The following is a 20,003-nucleotide window of genomic DNA, read 5'->3' as shown; positions in this document are numbered from 1 at the left end:
ACACCTGAAATGTTATTGAGCGGACATTTGGCATGTTAAAGAGTCGATTCCGCATCCTCCACAAGACTGACGGGGCACTCAAATACCGGCCTGAGGTCTGCTGCCGCAATATGGCCGTGTGTGCCATACTCCACAATATTGCCACCAAGCAGAGGATACCTGTGGGGGTCTCTGGTAGTGAGTCTGAGGGGGACAACCTGCCACCTGCACATGTGCGTCATGCACGCGGGGAGAATCCTGCTGAAGGACACAGTTGCCGCAACAACATCACACTGAACTATTTCTAGTGCACCCATACACCTCACACAATACTGCACTTGTGCATGCCACATGAATTAATGACATGAGGAAGATTTGTGTTCAAAATAAATTCTTTTTTTTTTGGTCAACAAGCACTAGATGTGCTTTAAATCAGCAAAAATGTGTGCAACTGTATTGGGTCATACATGCTCTTGTATCCAGAGCAGGGGTGTGTGGTTACCTCACCATGGCACTGCCGGTAATGAATAGTCAGCCACTGGCGCCTTGGAACTGCAGCGCCTTTCAGGTAGCACCGGCACAGATAGGCTGCTCAGGCTCGATATACACTCACTGGCATCATCACCTCTGCCTTGCATGGCCATGGCCGCACACCTGTTGGTCCTCCACAGCGGGGGTGACCTGCTCCAGGGCCATTGCGACATCTTGGCAGCATTGTACAATCTGTAGCTGCATGGCCAGTGACCTGCACGACAACTGTGAAGTGGCGTTCCCTATGAGGTAGTTTGACCGGGTGTAGGCAGATAGCCGTGTCAGCAACTGGTGGTGACGTCGGCGGGTGATGTACTGCTGCACCACCATCAGTTGGTTGTTCTCTTTCACAGCTGCGGTTAACTTCTGCACACTTTCAGTTAGTTGGTTAATGTTGCATGCAGTTTTGTACAGCTGCAGCTCCATGGCTGCCATGTGCTGTGCCTGCTTGCGGTGCACAAAAAACCACCACTGGGTCAGGGCTCCCACCAGCAAGGCTTAGCCACAAGCAATAACTAACAAAAGAAGTGCCAATACTGTGAATGATTATAGACTCAATATTCTGAAAACAAATGATTTTTTCAAAAGTTTGGTTTGTGATTTCAACAACTTTACAAGTTATAAGACCTTATATACACAACATTTACATAAATACAAACATATTAATCCACAAAAGGTTCAGTACATTTAACTCCAAAAGTTATATCAAACTGTTGTGCATAAATTGAAAAAAATGTATATATGGCTTTCTGTGAATATTGACATTCCAGTGTACATTTGTATGTGTGTCTGTGGTTGCTTTAGATATAAGATGATTGAGGTATGAATGAATTTTTGATAATAAATGTATTGAACCTTTTGTGGGTTATTATGTTTGTATTTATGTAAATGTTGTGTATATAAGGTCTTATAACTTGTAAAGTTGGTGAAATCATAAACAAACTTTTGAAAAAATCATTTGCTAAAAAATAAAGGATTAATTCTACTCACACATGTGAGATCAAGACATCTTGTTTAGTTCGGATGTTTTCAGAATATTGAGTCTAAAATCATTCACAGTATTGGCACTTCTTTTGTTAGTTATTGCTTGCGGTGCACAGCAAGCATCCGAGCTTCAATTCCTAGCCCTAGGTTTTGTGCCTGTTGCTCCAGGTCCGGTCGTGTAGCCACAGAGCGCTGCTGCCTCATCCTGCAGCTTGCCTGGGACCGCACAGTGGCTTTGCGGCATGTCTGCCTCCTGGGTGGTGGTGGGGTCTGCTCCACTGCCATGCGTGATGCCTGGGGGGGTTGAGCTCCTCCTATGGCTGCAGGGGTGGCCCTGTGCATTTGGGAAGGTGCTTGTCCAGGTGCTGGTGCAGGTGCAGGTTCATGTGATGGTCCAGGTGCTGGTGCAGGTGCATGTGATGGTCCAGGTGCTGGTGCTGTTTGGCTCTCTCCCTCCCTCTCATCTACAATCTCCACGATGTGGACTGTCTCGCTATCAGAGGTCCCAGCATCTGCAGCACCTGTGATGTGAATGAGTGCATGATTAATGATATGATTCAGGCACCTGGGATGTAGCAACATGCATGCAGGCTTGCATTCCCTGACTGGCTTTAGGGGTATGTTTCACTTGACTATTCTGGCTGTGTGTGGCTATAAGGGCACATTGTCACACTACAGGTCCCACAATGCAATTGGGCGTTTGGGATGGGCAGGGACTGCATTACTGGGGTTACCAATATAGCTTGTTCTGGGGGCATGGGCATTGTTAGGGGGTGGGGTCGCAGTTGCATGGCTCTTACCTTGTGATTGATGTGTGACACAGGAGCTGTCCAGCTGAGTGACCCCCACGCAGGCTGCAGGGTTGATGGTGTTCTCCACCAAGTCCTCTAGTGGTGTGTTTTCAGGAACTGTGGAGTCTCCTCCTCCCGTGGCCATTCTCTCCCCCAGTCTCTCTGCAATGCGCTCCTTGGCACGGCCTCTCAGGTCGTACCACCTCTTCTTGAGGTCATCGATTGACCGCTGTGTCACTCCAACGGCGTTGACTTTTTCCCTGATGTGCAGCCAGATGCGCCTTTTGGTTGCCTCGGGCACCTTCCGGGACAGCTTACCAAACAGCTGGTCATGGTCCCTGCTGACTCCCTCTATCAAGTGCTCCAGCTCTTGTTCAGAGAACTTTATTTTGCGCTTCCTGCCTATGTCACTGGATCTTGCTGCATCCTGGGACATTCTGGAATCAATGTGTGTCCTGTCTTGGGACTGCAGGGTGTGTCTCCTGGAGCTCAGTACTGTGCCTCCTCCTCTATCCAACTCTGTGTTCCAAATGAGGCATGGAGCTGCCTACTTCCTGGTTGTGATGTCATTATTGGGCATAAAAATGCGACTTCCCGTTTTTGCTATCTCCCAATCTGCAAGATCACTATTTGCGATTTCGGTATTTGCGAAATCGCAATTTGGGGTTGGGAAACAGCAGATTCTGCGATTTAATAGCGATTTTGGGTAATTTGCATACGGCGATTGCGGCCGATTGCGAATCACAGTTGATTAGCGATTTTGATGATGCATCCCGTTCTGCGAATTCTAGATAGCGATTCGGTATTTAGAATTCGCAGAGTGGGTGCTTGATGCATCTGGGGGTTAGTCTCAGCACCACAGACAAGGTCAACCAACAATGCCCTTGTTATTCTCTCTGGTCAGGCACTAGCACCAAGACATAACATGAGAGTGAAGTTGCTGTTTATGATCACACATGTCATGAGCGCTGGTACAATATGCGCCAGCGCTCCAAGGAGAAGGTGGCTGCCAGGTTGGAGCAGGCCAGGAAGACTGGTGGAGGGACCTCCACTGCCACTGACTCCACACCCTAGAGGAACTGGTCGAGGGGACCCTGCCTCCAGAAAGTGTAATGGGCGTGGCCGACCTTGACAACTCCGACCCCCCCCGGTACCAGGACAAGGTAAGAAGCATGCCAACACACGCCTCATACCCCCCAACTACCCCCACACACCCAGCAGCGACCCAGGAGCAGGACAAAACTAGAAGTCAAGTGCAGGTACACAAGCACACACAGCAATGCATTATGGGAGATATAGTCACATGCACATTACAGTGGTGCGTTTATACCCAGCCAGTCCCCAATAGCATATGCACAGCAGGAGAAGGCAAATACAAGACACATGTAATCCCAAACAGTGATATTTAACACATGACAAGTGCAAGTCAGAACAGTAAATAAATGTGTGCTTTTACGTCCACAGCACCATCCGGAACACAGGCAACAGGCAGTGGAAGACAGGACGATTCCCTTAACACACAAGCAGCAGGGCAAGAGGAGGAAACAGAGGAGGAGGACAGCCGAGTAAACCCCCCAATGTGCCGCAGGAGGAATGTAGTGCCACCACTGCCCCCATTAGAGGATGAGGGCCAGGACACCGATGGCGATGTCCAACCTGCCCCAACACAGCCAGAGCCACAACACCGTGCACGTGCTGATCTGATCCCAATAGTTCCAACCAGGCGCAGGGCTCGTGCATCCACCAGTGCTGCAGACCCAGGAGATGACACAGTGTTCGGCGGACTGGAGATGCACATGTTGCAAGTACAGTGCCTGCAGGCCAAAAACATAAAAGGGAAGTCAGGGTAGGCTTCAGGGGCATGACGGGTGCCCTGGAGGCACTCTGTGCATAACTTAAGGCCGACCGTGCTTCTAGGCACAAGGGAGATGCAGCGCCCAGACCTGTACACATGGGCGGTGAACCGCCTGTCCTCTGCTACTAATGTGCTATCAAGGCACATCATCTGTATGCAGCATGAGGTGGCACACAACAGCCAGGACATGGCAAAGGCCCTGGTACAAATCACAATCTGCTGTAGATGAGCTGCGGGCAGTTCGCACTAATGGGCCAGGAGTCCTAACTCCCACAGATGAGGACGCACAATCAGGAAGGAGCAGATTCACCCCCCCCGCCTACGCCATAGTGCGTGTACCAGTAGGCATAGTGGGCCAAGTGAGGAGGGCACTGTGCAACCCCAAACAGGGGCTTCAACCCGACAGCGCCACATTTGAAGTACAATAAATAGGACAACTGGATGGGTGCAGCTACCCTATTTATATGGACATTTGATCACAACTGAACAATTGCACTGTGACAGTAACATGTGCTGGACATTGGGAGATACATTGTGGGGCACTCAGGCTGTGTGTCGTCATTCATCCTGAAGTTAAGGAAATAAAACACAGTCTCTCAAATGATATCTAGCATTGTGTCATATTTTCTTACCTAGAAATAGTTGTGTGTAATCTCATCTCGCCTCTGGTGCTCAGCAGCTGCACCAACTACACCGGCTGGCATGCATCCTGGAGCTGGCCCCTCCACATCTGATGAATCTGATTCACTGAGTTCCACTGGTGTGCCTTTACTGGTGCCGATTTTGTGCAGGATGGCACATGCCACCACTACCTTGCAACAGGTCTGGGGGCTGTATTGTAGTGCCCCTCCACTCTTATGTAGGCATCTGAATCTGCTCTTGAGTATCCTGAAGGTCCGGTCAATGGTACCTCTGGTTGCTATGTTGGCGCTGTTGCATTGCCGCTTCCCAGCGCTGGCTGGATTCAGGTAGGGAGTCAGTATGAACTCACGGACCGCATACGCACTGTTACCTGTGGGGTGGGAGGAATATGGTTAAACACTGTCTTGCACATGCTATCCTTAACTAGTGTGGCCTCTTTAGAAATACATTTACAGAGTAGATATCCCTCACCAAACTCCCCACTTGTGAGTCGACGGTGTATCCCACTATGGTGGAAGATGAAAGCGTTGTGCGTGCTGCCTGGGTATATCACCACCTGGGAACTACCTGATTCCAAGAGGTGCAGTGAGCACAGGACCTGGATGTGGGTGAGGATGCTGTGTGTCCTGCGTGTGGGGTGTTCAAGAATGGGTTTAAGTTCCTCAATTAAATCAAGGCTGCTCCCATCATCCAGCCTGTAGTGTGTATGGATGTCCTCCTCAGTTTGTTGGAACAGGGTAATGCGCTCACGGAATATCCCCTCCTGGTGTCTCCTCCTCTGTGCAGCAGCTCTGCGTCGCAGCCTCCTGGCTATTAAGTACAGCCCAGGCATTGTGGAAAAATCTGTTGCATTGTGGGACTCCTTAAATAGTTTGCACCTGGTTACCACCTGCGCATACTTGGTGTTAATTGCGATTCTCTAAATTGCTAATTTTCGTGAATTCGCTATTTGTGATTTTTTCATACATTGCATAGCGATTTCTTAATTTGCAATATCCCGTTTGCGAATTTGAGAAAATCGCAAACTAAGGAATCACTAGGGAGTTTGCAAAATTCTGGTTCTCAAAACGTAAGGAATCGCTATATTTGCAATTTCTAATTTTGCGATGCAAATGTGCATCATACATAGGAAATAGCATATTTTCTATCGCAAACCCAGTTTTTTGCAATTCGCAGCGTTTACGACTAAAAATTAGGTTGATACATATGGCACTTAGTCTTTAGTGTCTCACTGGTTTGGGGACTTTATGTTGGCTGTCTGTGATTAACATGTTTGTTCCAGGGGTACTTACTTTAAAAGGCTTCCCTTTTATCCTCTGGAGATCCTAGTTCCGGATCTGCTAGGCCGTGTACAAGGGTCTCCCAGGCTCTAGCTAGCTCTATATGTTGCAGCCCTTGCTTAGCTTCTCGCAGCAATATGCGTCCCTCGCAGACCATCCATTTCAGGAGTTCTTTTTTCCAGGTGGGTAGTTTTGGGCCTACCTTTGCTTTTCAGTTCCTGTTTATTTCTTGTGTCGGCAGGATGAATGCCAGGTTTTTGCCGAATGGGGGAACCAACCTAAGAGGCAGTGGGCCAGGAGCATGGTGTTTCCCTATGCACAACCTCACTCACTGTCTGTACCACTCCCTCACAGAATTCCTGCAGTTGGGGCAGTCCCAGAACATGTGTAGGATGTGGACTGGTATTGCGTCGCAGCATGGGCCAGCTGCTTCTTCTGTATGGAAATATCTGCTTATGCATTGTGCAACGAGTTTTGGGCTGCATTTTAGTGAACATATGTGGAAAGGGTGGGCAGACAAAACCTCTCCCAAAGGGTTCCCGGGGCTGGTTCAATCAGGACTGCCAAAAGTTGAAACGACTGGTGAGACAGAAAGCAAGGAGTGCTAGGTGTCGTCTCACTCCCTTAGCCACCCAAGAGCTGGTCAAACTCAAACGCCAATATAAATTCCTTGTGCAGTCGAAATGGTAGCTTTTTACTATAGGAAGTGGGACGAGATGCAGGAGATTATACTAATAAACGATCAGCAAAAATTCTGGATAAAGGTCAAAGAGTTCAATGGCCAAAGTAGGGGGATTCTGACCTGTATGATACCAGAAGCACAGTGGGTCACCCATCTGACGGATTTATTATACAGGGGACCTTTAGGATTAGATGGCTCTAAGCATATTTATGGGCAAACCCTCCCAACCAACTGGTCTCAATGAAGAAAGTTAAGGCAGTTATTGAGAGAACAAAACTCTCTTGTGCCGCTGGTCCTGACAATGTTCCGGCGGTAATAATTAAAACAAATAGTGTCTGGTGGGCTTCAATTTACTCTACCTTGTTTAGCTGGATTGCAGGGTCTGGCTTTTACCCCTTCATCTTGAAGGGGTCTATTGTGAAACCAATTTTTAAAAAAGGGAGCTGTACAGACCCAATGCATTACAGGCTTATAAGCCTCTTGGATATTTCATTAAAGATATTATCCAAGATTATTTTAGCCAAACTTGAAGAATGGGCCATTGAAACTAAGAGAATCCCTTTAGAACAAGGGGGCTTTCGGAGGGTCATTCAACCATAGACCACTGCTTTTTCTTGTGGGCTATTACTCGAAAGGCTCTGGAGGAAAATCATAGATTGTCCAGTTGTTTTGTAAATTTCCGGACAGCCTTTGATTCTGTTGACAGGGATATTTTATGGGGAAAACTTGCTGCTTGGAAATTACCACTAAATCTTTTTAGGGCTCTTCAATCCCTGCACTCTGGCAATTGGGCTCAGGTGGAATTAGACAAGTCAGGACGGTTGTCCCAAAGAATCTTTATCGACAATGGCCTGCGTTTTAGCGGGAAACATCCTTTACGATGCAACTTTTACCATGCAGTACCTTTACAACGCAGGTTTTGCAACGCAAGTCATTACAACGACTTACGCTGAGGGGCGCTCTAGGATAGGTAATAGTTTAATTTACTATCCAACACCTTCCCTACTATCCACGGGGACTGGAGTTGGAATAGTAAATTAAACTATTTACTATCCAGCACCCTCCAACGCAAGTCTTTGTAACGACTTGCGTTGAAAAACCTGCGTTGTAAAGGCATGCGTGGTAAAAGCATGCGTTGTAACAACGTACATCTGTTTTAGCACCCCTACTTTATAGTCTATTTTTGGCCGACCTTCCTACAGTTATTTCCCAATCAAAGTCTTTCTCGCCTAAAATAGGGGACCAGCATATTGCTTGTCTGCTCTATGCAGATGATTTGGTATTATTGGGAATTATTTGGTCTGCAGAGGAAACTGCATTGGCCTCTTACAGTAAACAGAACAAGCTTCGCATTAATCTGGAAAGACGAAAATTATGATTTTTGGGAAAAAAGTGCAGAGTTTTTCCTGGTATCTTGATTCTCAGGTTGTGGAAAAGTGGATCAGTATAAATACCTGGGCTTAACTTTTAGGAAAAATCTGAATCGGGCACTCATTGAGATGCCACCAAGCAAAAGGCCCTTTTGCAGGCAAGCTGTCTATCTGGATTCAATGGTAGATTTGGAGGCCTGTCCCACATCCCATTATTAAAGGCCTATGAAGGGAAGATTCCACCATTAGGCCTGTATGAGAAGAGATATTTTCTCTTGATCCAACCTATGAATTGGACAGACTGGAAGGGGCAGTACTTAAAAGACTTCTATCACACCCACAAGGTACCATGGTCCAGGCTATAAGGAGAGAGTTCAGTCTGGTATCCTGGAATATAGCGGCCGCCACTTGGGCTCTAAGATACTTCAACACCCTGCTGGAGAATGATGAGGTGGTTAAAGTATCCAGACTGTGTTGGGATGAGAGCCAAAGTAGCGAAAGGATGTGGGCAAAGGCCGTTAGAACCAGAATGACCCCAATGAAGAATCTCCATTTAAATAGTGGTACAGTCACATCCTGGTTCACTTTTCCAGGCAAACGAGTATTGAGAGAATCTGCTGCTATGGTGTCTCAACAATGTGATTTATTATATTTAAAGTCAGTCAAAGTCAAAGTCAAAAGAATTTATATAGCGCGCTACATACCCAGAGTGTCTCAAGGCGCTTGAGGAAGGGTGGGGGGATTACTTGTCAAATATCCAAGTTTTAAGTTGCTTTCTGGATGCTAGATGGTTCTGAGTGAGACGAAGGTGAGTGGGGAGTGAGTTCCAAGTTTTAGCAGCCAGGTAGGAGAAGGATCTACCTCCCATGGTGGTTTTATTGATGCGAGGCACGGTAGCAAGGGCTTGGCTGGAGGAACGTAGCTGGCGGGGGGGGGGGTGTAGAAGGAAAGTCGAGTGTTGAGGCAATCGGGTCCAAGTTCGTAAAGTGATTTGTGTGCGTGGGTTAGGAGGCGGAAAGTAATCCTCTTATTGACGGGGAGCCAGTGGAGTTTTTTCAGGTGACTGGAGATGTGGTCTTTACGTGGGATGTCAAGTATTAGTCTGGCTGATGCGTTCTGGATGCGTTGGAGTTTTTTCTGGAGTTTTGCGGTGGTGCCGGCGTATAGGGTGTTTCCGTAGTCCAGGCGGCTTGTAACCAGTGCATGGGTGACCGTTTTTCTGGTTTCGGTGGGGATCCAGCGAAATGTTTTTTTGAGCATGCGAAGAATGTTGAAGCAAGATGATGAGACGGCGTTGACCTGTCTGGACATCGAGAGTGAGGAGTCTAAAATGACGCCCAGGTTCCGTGCGTGATCCGTCGGGATGGGTGCTTTTCCAAGAGCCTCTGGCCACCAGGAGTCATCCCAGGCGGAGGGGGAGGTTCCTAAGATAAGGACTTCTGTTTTATCTGAGTTAAGTTTTAGACGGCTATGCTTCATCCATTCGGCTACTTCTTTCATTCCTTCATGAAGGTTGGTTTTGGCGGTATTAGGATCTTTGGTGAGTGAGAGGATCAGTTGGGTGTCATCTGCGTAGGAGATGATGTTGAGGTTGTGTTGGCGTGCGATGGCCGCGAGGGGGCTCATGTATACGTTGAAGAGGGTGGGGCTGAGTGAAGATCCTTGTGGCACGCCACAGATAACTTCAGTGGCCTCTGACTTGAATGGTGGGAGGCGGACTCTCTGGGTTCTTCCGGTGAGGAACGAAGTGATCCATTCCAGTGCTTTTCCTTGGATTCCGATGTTTCTGAGGCGCTGTAGAAGGATGCTATGGCAGACTGTGTCGAAGGCTGCGGAGAGGTCGAGGAGGATGAGGGCGACTGTGTCTCCATTGTCCAGTAGAGTTCGAATGTCGTCTGTTGCGGCGATGAGGGCGGTCTGCGTGCTGTGTTTGGCTCGGAAGCCGGACTGTGAAGGGTTGAGGGATTTGTTGGTTTCGAGGAAGGTGGCGAGCTGGTTGTTGACGGTTTTCTTGATGACTTTGGCCGGTAATGGTAGGAGCGAGATGGGTCGGTAGTTTTTGAGTTCGGTGGGGTCAGCTGTGGGTTTTTTCAGAAGGGCGCTGAGTTCGGCGTGTTTCCAGATTTCTGGGAAGGTGCCGGAGTTGAGGGAGCAGTTGATGACGTCTCAGAGGTGTGGTGCTATGATGGAGTCTGCTTTGTTGAAGATGTGGTGAGGGCATGGGTCTGTTGGGGATCCTGAGTGAATGGAATTCATCAGGCGGATGGTGTCCTCAGTGGAGATAGGGTTCCAGTCATTGAGGATGTTCAAGGGGGGTGAGTGTACGGCAGAAGGTTGGGTGGGTTGGTCTCCGGGTTGGTTGTCGAAGCTGTTGTGGATGTCTGCGATTTTGTCGTGGAAGAACGAAGCTAGGGAGTCGCAAAGGGTTTGCGAGGGAGTGATGTCGTTGGAGTTGGCGGAGGGGTTGGTAAATTCTTTGACGATGTTGAATAATTCCTTGCTGTTGTGGGCGTTGTTAGCTAGTCGGTCTTTGAATGCGGCTTTCTTGGCAGTCCGGATCAATTGGTGGTGTATGCGGGTGGCGTTTTTGAAGGCGTCCCTGGTGCTGGTGTTTGGGTCTTTTTTCCAGGCTTTCTTGAGGGAGCGACAGAGTTTCTTAGATTTCTTAAGATCATCGTTGAACCAGGAGGCGTTTTTGCTGCCTAGTTTGGTTTGACGTTTTTTCAACGGTGCTAGGATGTCGGCGCTGTTGGATAGCCATTGGGTGAAGTTAATAGCTTCTTGGTCGGGGTTTGAGGTGTGGACCAGGGTGTTTTGAAGCAGCGATGAGGAGATCTGGTCGATGGTGATTTTGTTCCAGTTTCTTCGTAGAGTGGGTTGAGGGAGGTTGTGAGTTGTGATCTTATTGTAGGTAAAGTGAACGCAGCTGTGGTCCGTCCAGTGTAGAGTTGTGGTGTGACTGAAGGAGATATGTTTGCTGGAGGTGAAGATGGGGTCGAGTGTGTGACCTGCGATGTGGGTGGGGGTATTAACAATTTTTTTGAGTCCGAGGTTGGCGAGATTGTCCAGGAGGGTGGTGGTGTTGCAGTCGAAGCTCATTTCCAGGTGGAAGTTGAGGTCTCCAAGTAGAATGTAATCCTCGGAGGGGAGAGCGTGAGGGGTGATAAAGTCGGTGATGTCGTCACTGAATTGTGCGCGGGATCCTGGAGGTTGGTAGAGGAGGGTGCCTCTGAGTGTGGTCTTGGGGTCGGTGTGGATCTGGAATTGAAGGTGTTCGGCGCTGTCAAGGTTGACGTCTGAGCTGGTAAAGATGCGGATGGAGTTCTTATGAACGATGGCGATGCCTCCTCCAGTTTGGTCGGTGCGGTCTCGTTAGCCTCACTTGGCCAGGATTGTGTTTTCCCTTATTCATTACAGTTTCCAGATCCAGGTTTGAGAAAAGAAATCCTAAGAGTTCGTGTGGGATGTAATCCAATCTATTCATCCCACCCATATAAGACAGGGGTGCAAAATAATAGTGGTCTTTGTCCCTGCCCTCTGAAAGCCAAATGCACTATTACGCATATTCTTATGGACCTCGCTTTTTATCTAGTAAATCGAATCAAGTTTTTAAGACCTTTGTTTTTTAAATATGATGCTCTTCATAGGAATAAAGCGGTGGAGTTTCTTCCAGCTCAGGAAAATCCGGAAGGTTCGACGTTTCTTCACTCCTGCAGCTATGACCCAGGTGGTGATTACCACGGTTTTGTCCCACCTGGATTATGCAAATTCCATATACCTAGGCCTACCCCTCTATCTCTTAAAGTGCCTCCAGATGGTCCAGAATTATGCAGCCAGGTTAACCACTGCGCAACCGAGATGGCACTCAGCCTCTCCGCTGCTTAGGGACCTCCATTAGCTCCCCCTGGCCCAACATTGTTCTTTCACTCCATTGCAAAAGCCCTAAATTTATTGACAATCTCCTCACCAGACACACCCCCTCCCGCAATCTGCGCTCTGCGCACCAAGCTCTCCTCCAGACACCTGCCTTCAAACGCAAACGCACTGGTGGCTGCAGATTTGCGGTTCTTGCATCTCGCCTTTGGAACACCTTCCTCTTTGAGATCAGATCATGCCCAGACCTCTTGTCTTTTAGGAAAGCCTTAAAAACATGGGGCCTCATTTATGAAAAGTGACGCATCGCTGCGTGAAAACAGCGATGCGTCACTTTTTACTGCGCACTCCTTGCGACACCAATGATGCATCATATTTAATGTATGACGCATCATGTCGCAAGGACTTACAGATACGTCAGTATTTCTGACGCATCTGTAAGCGCAAAAGTGACGCATTGCTGGAGTGTGTCACAAAAGTGACGCATCTCCAGCAATGCGTCCTTTCACATGGGGAAAGCCCCATGTGAAAGGGCTTGCGTCAGTCTTACGCCTGCTGTGAGGCAGGCGCAAGATTTTGACGCAACCGCATCCTAAAAGTGACGCAGTGAAATCTGATAGATTTCACTGCGTCACTATTACGAGGCTTTTTGCGGGGGAACGCCCCCTCTGCATACATTATACCTGACGCAGGTATAATGTGGCGCAGGGGTTTAAAAAGTGACACATCTACCTAGATGCGTCACTTTTTAAATATGGCGCAACAAGGCGCATGTTTTACGCTGCAGATGCGTCACAAAAAGTGACGCATCCGCAGCGCAAAACTGACGCAAGGCCTCATAAATGAGGCCCATGGCTTTTTAAGCAAGCGTATCACTGATCGCCTACCCCCTCCCGCTTTCCTCAGGATCCGTTCTCTAGCGCCTGGAAACCAACCGGTGGCAGCGCGCTTAATAAATACTTTTTAACATTAACATTAACATAACTGTCTGAGATGCGATATTTAGATGTGCCACTTGAGATGGCTCAGTTCTTACGATCTGTTAAACAGAATTTTAAAAAATGAAATATAATGGGGATGGGGCGGTGAGGAGGGGAGTTCATTTAAAGGTTTTAATTATTGTGTACTTTTTAGAATGTTTTATGGACAACTGTCTAAATAAACTTGTTTTTTGAACCTGAACTTGGAACCTGCTTATGCATTTAGGGGTCAGGTATGCTCTATGCAGAACATAATAATTTTTCAACTTGAAATGTGGGTTTCTGGATACTCTAGTTATCCCAGCTAGTATAATGTCCCATTCTTTGATCTTACCCAAGTCCTTTTCCCATTGGAGGCGTAGCTTCTCCAATGGCACAGCCCATCTGCGCTGAGCGCTCTATACAGGCAGGACACTGCTTTAGTGGTACCCATCAATAGGGCCATATAATAGCAACTCGGCTGTAATGGGGGTTCTGTGGTTCCCGATGCTTGCATATCGCTGTTGTTAGTGCTCTGTGTAATGAGAAATGTCCCTGGGGTAATCCAAACTCCATCCAGAATGCTTCACACGGTAACATCTCTGTCTCTATGTAAAGATCACATACTTTTGTCACCCTAGCTTCAATCCATGCGTCCAAGTCCAACCAGTTACCTCCATGTGGGAGTGCCTTTAGCATATCTAGGGGAATCAGCCGCGGTCTGTGCAGGTAACCGCGGTGGAGGAGGTGGGGCCATGTGGGGGGATTTCGAGGGTCAATTAAATAAATATTTCATTTTCCCATGTTATCGTCTATCAGAATACCCCCTGAACCCGGCCCCACCGCCTCACCTGTGTTACCTGCACGGACCGCAGCTAAGGGAGATGTCAGGCGAATATGGGATCCACACTCCCATACTCAGGAGTCCTCGGCTCCAACATTTGGCTTGTACTTTAAGCTGTTGAGGGTCCCCCCTGTTGGCCTGTTGACCCTGAGAAACACCTGCACTAGGTCAATCAGCAATGACTTAGCCTGTTTTTGTGCTTCCGTCTGCCAATGCTCTAAAGCTATACTGCGCATAAGTCACTGTAATTTAACCGCTCTATGGTCTCAAAGTTCGGGGTCGCTAGTCCGCCTTCAGTAACAGGCTTTCAATTAATGTGAGGGCAACTCTATGGTGCCTGGAGCCCCAAATGAAGGTCCGGATCTGGGAGTCTAGTTATTTGAAAAATGCAGTTGAGATATATAACCGGAGTGCGTTAAGGTAATACAGTAGGTGGGGGACTGCTACCATTTTAAGGATTGCGCTCTTACCAACCACTGAAAGTGCGGAGTCCGCAGAAGTCCAAACCTGTACGTAAGCCATGGTAAGACCTCCCTAGGTTGCCCTCATAAAGTTCTGGACAGGTATAGTAAATGTGGACTCCCAGATATGGTAATCATCTAGGCCCCAATGCAGCCGTGCTAGGACCTTCCCACCAAATTCGTGTCTCCTCCCCCCAGAAATAGCAACAGATCATCAGAATATAATGCTGTATGATGGTATCAAGCTGCGCAGGCTGGAAAACCACTGTCATCGAACAGCCTCTGCTTCGGGTTGAAGGGCAATACTTCAGTTCCGACCGGCGCAGTGGTGACAATGTGTTGGTTTTGTAGAAAGCAGCTGTAGAACCCACTCTGAGGCTGAGGCCCAGAACCTGGAGAGGGTACTTCATACAAGGGTAGGACTCACAGAAGGGAGAGTCCAGCAGCACCAGCAGGATTGCCAGAAGTGTTTTGCATCTCTAAGACTTCAGAAAACAGGAGGCAAGCAGAAACCCTGTTGAGATCAATTGGAGGGAAGGCAGAGTCCAGCTCTCTTTTTGAGGAGAGCCAGGGAGCAGTAGGCAGCAGGTCAACATGCAGATAAGCAGTCCTTCCAGAAAAGCAGTCCATTTGTGTCCTTTCAGAAGCACAGCAGTTCTTCTGACAGAAGTTCAGTTCAAGATCCAGAAGTGTCTGATTTCTAGGGGCCAGAAATCCAGTACTTATACCCAAAAGTGTCTTTGATGTAGGGGGTGACTTCAAAGCAACTCTCTGAAGTACACACGGATCCTGTTCAACCCAGTCCTGTCTGTCAGGCTAACTGTGGGCATACATCAGAGCTTTGTGTGTGGACAGGACACTGCAAATTGAAGCGTAAGCGTCAGTTCCTTTCATTCCTTCCTGTCCAGAAAGGCCCATCAGAATGCAGATGGATGCTGATGAGTGCTCAGAATGCATATGAGTCTCACATTCCTGTGTTTGTGGCTGTCTAGGGTGAATGCACAAAGTATAGCTGTCACCCAACCCAGACGTGTTTTGGAGACAGGCTGTCAGGCACAAAAAGCAGTAAGTACAGAGAAATTGTCACTTTCTAAAAGTGCCTTTTCTAAAACAATAGTGTTAAATCCAGCTTCACCAGTAAGGAGGATTTATCATTACCATACCAAACATATGAAGCATGAAAAAGCTACTACTCCTTGATCAGGAAATACAAGTGTATTAAGGAATTCCCAATGCTGGCCTATCAGAGGGATAGGCCTCACAATACTGAAAAACAAAAAAGGCTGTTTGTCACTAACAGGACATAAAAGTACATGTCCTACCTTATCCTAACATAGCCCTCTGCCCATCGGGTTACTTAGGGTCTACCTTAGGTGTGACTTATATGTAGTAAAGGGCAAGTTTAAGGCCTGGGAAGTGGTTTTAATTGCCATGTTAGCATGGCAGAAAACTGCACACACACGCACTGCAGCGGCAATCCTGAGACAGGTTTGAAAGACTGCTTTTGTGGGTGGCACAATCAATGCTGCAGCCCACTAGTAGCATTTGAAGTACAGTGCCTGGGTAAATGTCATACCACTTTTCAAGGGACTTACCGGTACAACAAATACGCCAGGCATGTATACACCAATGCCAACATGTTTAGGTGAGAAGCAAATACACTTTAGCTTTGGTTAGCAGTGGTAAAGTGCTCAAAGTCCTAAGGCCAGCAAAAAGAATGAGTAAATCATGAAGGCAAAAAGTCTAGAGGGAGACCACCCTAAGTATGCCAGGTCTAACACCTTCCAATCCCAAAATGGGACTCAAGGGATATCATATACGTCATAGATTTAGAATTCTAACACTCTTGTTATTCATTAGAACTTTATAATGAAGCTGCTGGAGTGAACTGGTGAATCTAATGTAAGATTGCTGATGCTGTTCGAAGTATATATTTCACACTGCATGTGACTTTTTTTCTGACATGGATGAGGAAGATATTTGATAATTGACATGAAATCTGTCTGCATTACATCTTTTTAGAACACTAACCATAACAGCTATGACAAACTGAATCCCCTCATTCTGTTCAATTACTGAAGTCTCCTGCACAGAAAATGTTTTACATTTTACAGCTATTATTATTCACATTGTGTTCAGGAGTGCATCACTTCTGTCATGACTATAGAATGTGTTTATATTTAGTTGTAATTTATGCAAATAAGTCTAATTAACGGAGCACTGCAGTATCCGTTAGCATAATACCGCCCCATTTCAGTATTGTCACCCCATGAATTATTAGGGGTCTTCCTCTTTCTTTCTTGCCTGAGCTAACTTTACATTATAAGGTTTTTATGTTTAATTTACATGCACATATTGTGACTGGTTACAAATTTATTTTTTTCTTATTGTAATGTTGCATTCTTCCTTCTTCTCTTTTTCATGTACTGTTAAAAGTAGATATTTAGAAATCACCATATCCCTGTGTGAGTATGTGAGAGCTGCCTCAACCAGAAGTGCATATGTTGGCATGAATGCGTTTGGAACATTTGGTCATACTGCATTTGTACATTTTAGTAAAGAGGAGGTTGATATTTTATCATGTAATTACTTTCTGCAGATTGTATCACATATTTCATCAGGGTTTCTGGTTCAGAAGTCGGTTCGCATAAATCACAAAAGAGGTAAGTATTAATAGACAGTGTTGAAGTAAGCAAATTTAATTGTTGATTAAATGTTCAATGTCAAATGTAAATCCTTCACTGTGATCTCTGATCAATCTCGTGGTAGGGTTTGTCTGAGCTCTGGGAGCAAGTTTGCACCTTGTCAGGAAACTTTTCAGCTCCTGGGTGACAGATGGAAACTCGTGCATATGGACTTCTACAGGCTTTAGACAAACAAAAGGTGGCTTTATAAACAAGGCATTGTCACTTAAGAACATGTTTTACATTAAACTTTTGCATATCCATATCATGTAACCTGCCTTATTTGGAATTAAGGCCAACCTTAGAGTGACATCATGGGCCATATGTATCAACACATTTCCCCATAGACACAGAATGGACAAAACACTTTGATACATCTGGCCCTTTATATTTAAAAGGAGGATTTTAAGCCTGTCAAAAGGGGTTATAATGGCTAGACAAATTTTAAATCCACACAGCCAATATACTGGTAGTAGGCCTGCAGTCCTGTTTAGAATTGTCATTTTATTAATAATAATAATAATAATAATAATAATAATAATAATAATAATAATAATAATAATAATAATAATAATAATAATAATATTGAGTCATTTTGTAGAGTGCATGGCTATACCAAACCGGTGTGTCCCTGCACTGGAACCCTGAAACAGTTACAGTAGAACCTAGCTGCAACGAACAAAAGAAAGCCAATTTGTTTTTATAAGGTTCCTAAACTACGTCTCAGATGATTCAGCTCTTAGCAGAGCAGGTAGAGAATTCCAGTCCCTTTAGTAGGACACAATATGTACTGCTGGATAATAGTGACATTTAACCTACATGCCCTGAGTACTCTTTGTACCATATACAAGGGATATATGATGTATAAGTTACATATGCCAATTAGAAACAATTTCACATGTTTCAGGGGTCAAATCACATGTACTGGGTACTGGGCATTAGTGTCATAATGTGCAGAGTACTAAATCCAACAATAATATATAGCCAAAAATGAGAATGACCATACAAAAAGAGGCATTTTAATACACAATGGAGGCATCATGTAAAAAAAAAGATAATGAACAAAAAAATCATGTTGTAAACTGCAATTTTTGTTAGTATTGGTGAGCATGATTTGTAAATAGGAAAGTTTAAATCAAAATATTTAAGTATGATCAGGTAAATTGCTATTATGCTTGCTGTGAAATATTTCTGCACTTTTTGCATGTATTACATCATTTATTGGCTGCCAGGGGAAAGGGCTGCTGACATAATACACATCTACATTAGTAAAAGTTATTGTAAAATATGTTACCTTTCACCTCACCTTTCCACAGTATTAGTATTGCTTTATATCACATATAGACATCTTAAATGTTGCTAAATAATTTGTGTGATCTAACACAATCATTTTCTTTTTCCTAGAAAAGTACAACGTTTCAACTGTTGGCTGAAATCAAAAGAATATTGAGTTGAAAAGTACTAAACAATGGGTTTTATGTCAAAGGACTCATGAATGGACTACTCTTTACAACAAGTGTTTTTCATTGAATATGCCAAGTTTCTACGACCATCATTTAGCAGTTACAGCTGTCAGGCACATATGTTTTCCCTTCTGTTTGGTTCAGGCACCATGATATAATTCTCATCCAAAATGTTATCTAAATTTCTGATGGTGAACATTTCTAATGTATTCAACGAAGTGCGAAAGACTTTACAAAATGCAATTTGTATGCCTGTTTTGGGATTTTGCATTGATTATCTTCCCAGTATCGCCACCTTAGTATTCACCAGTGTCTAAAATGCATCCCTCATAAGATTTTGTATTGTTTATTTGTGTGAAGGAACCGTGCCAATTCAATATTAGAAAACTAGGTCCAAGCACAGTTTAAATTAAAACATCCTGGGCTTAACTCCAGCTAGCAATGAAATAAACCAGGGGGCTGTAGCCCTGAGAAATGTGTGGTAAGCATTATTGAAGTACCAGCACAATGTTAAAGCCATACAATCAAGTAACCTAATAATGTAAAGAGAGGCACATTTTTATGAACAAAGGGACCACAAGATGGTGAGTATCAGATAAAAGTAGTTGGGGATATGGATTTTTGAAAGTTTTAAGTAGAAAAATGCCTATAGAAACAACTTTTTTTGCAAAAGATTGTTAGTTGAGTACAGTACATTGAGCACTCATCTCAGGTCCCCTCTGCACTAAACACAACAACAATAAAATTACGAGCAAATTGTTCTCCCTCACAGAATCTTGGAGGACAGGAGTGGACTTAGTTACCTCTTGGGCTGTGTTAGAACTGGCTATTTCTGGTTGGCTAAGGCTGACGCCAAAGCTAGGCAGAAACCACCATTCTAGTCAGGGCAAGGGAGTCACACGCCAAGATATGCCCTGCTCACCCCCTGGTAGCTTGGCACAAGCAGACAGGCCTATCCTGGAGGCAATGTGTAAAGCATTTGCACCAGCACACACCAGCAACAACATCCTAGGCACACCATAAAAGGAACTCCACAAAAGGTTATTATAAAATAACTTTTGTATTGTAAAAACACATCAGATAGTATCACACAATATACATGGTGCCAACTGGCAGGGGCAATATTGTCTAGGGATTATGTACAGGACAGGACCACATGGGCCAGTGTCAGAATCAACACTTTTAGAAATAGCACTTCTAGAACTTAGAATAAGTATAGCACAAGATAACAGTCATAAATCACATCCAGTAACTACTGGGAACCGGTAAGTACCACCTACGCAACCCTAAACACCTTAGGAGAAATGTCACACAGGGAACCAGGACCTCACTAGGACCACCTGTACTAGAAAGAACAACCACCTAAGAATAAAATACATTTAGGGGTATAGGTAAGAGCACATTACACATGATGCAAAACCAACATTCAGAGGTGTAGGGAAGGAAAAACACATGATGCATAAAACATACATTCAACGGTGTAATAACATGGCACATGATGCATCAATCACAAATTCAGAGGTACCGGAGAAAAACACATGATGCCCAAACATTTAGAGGTGTAAGGAAGGAAAAACACATAATGCATAAACCAACACATTCAGA

At 45.5% G+C, this 20,003-nt stretch overlaps 1 protein-coding gene across 1 annotated transcript in view; it reads left to right on the top strand.

Moving 5' to 3' along the window:
- Positions 1–19,206, top strand: part of LOC147707029 (adhesion G protein-coupled receptor F1-like) — a 375,698-nt gene extending 356,492 nt beyond the window's left edge. The window contains exons 13-14 of the mRNA XM_086925618.1: positions 16,851–16,914; positions 18,340–19,206. Coding sequence (XP_086781744.1) covers positions 16,851–16,914; positions 18,340–18,368 — 93 coding nt within the window. The 3' untranslated portion in view covers positions 18,369–19,206. The remainder of the gene's footprint in view (positions 1–16,850; positions 16,915–18,339) is intronic.
- The last annotated feature ends 797 nt before the right edge of the window (positions 19,207–20,003 follow it).

This window comes from Lissotriton vulgaris, chromosome 6 (genome assembly GCF_964263255.1).
Source record: "Lissotriton vulgaris chromosome 6, aLisVul1.2, whole genome shotgun sequence".
Lineage (NCBI taxonomy): Eukaryota > Metazoa > Chordata > Amphibia > Caudata > Salamandridae > Lissotriton > Lissotriton vulgaris.
The sequence above is the reverse complement of the archived record's forward strand: the minus strand, read 5'-3'. Positions and strand labels throughout refer to the sequence as shown.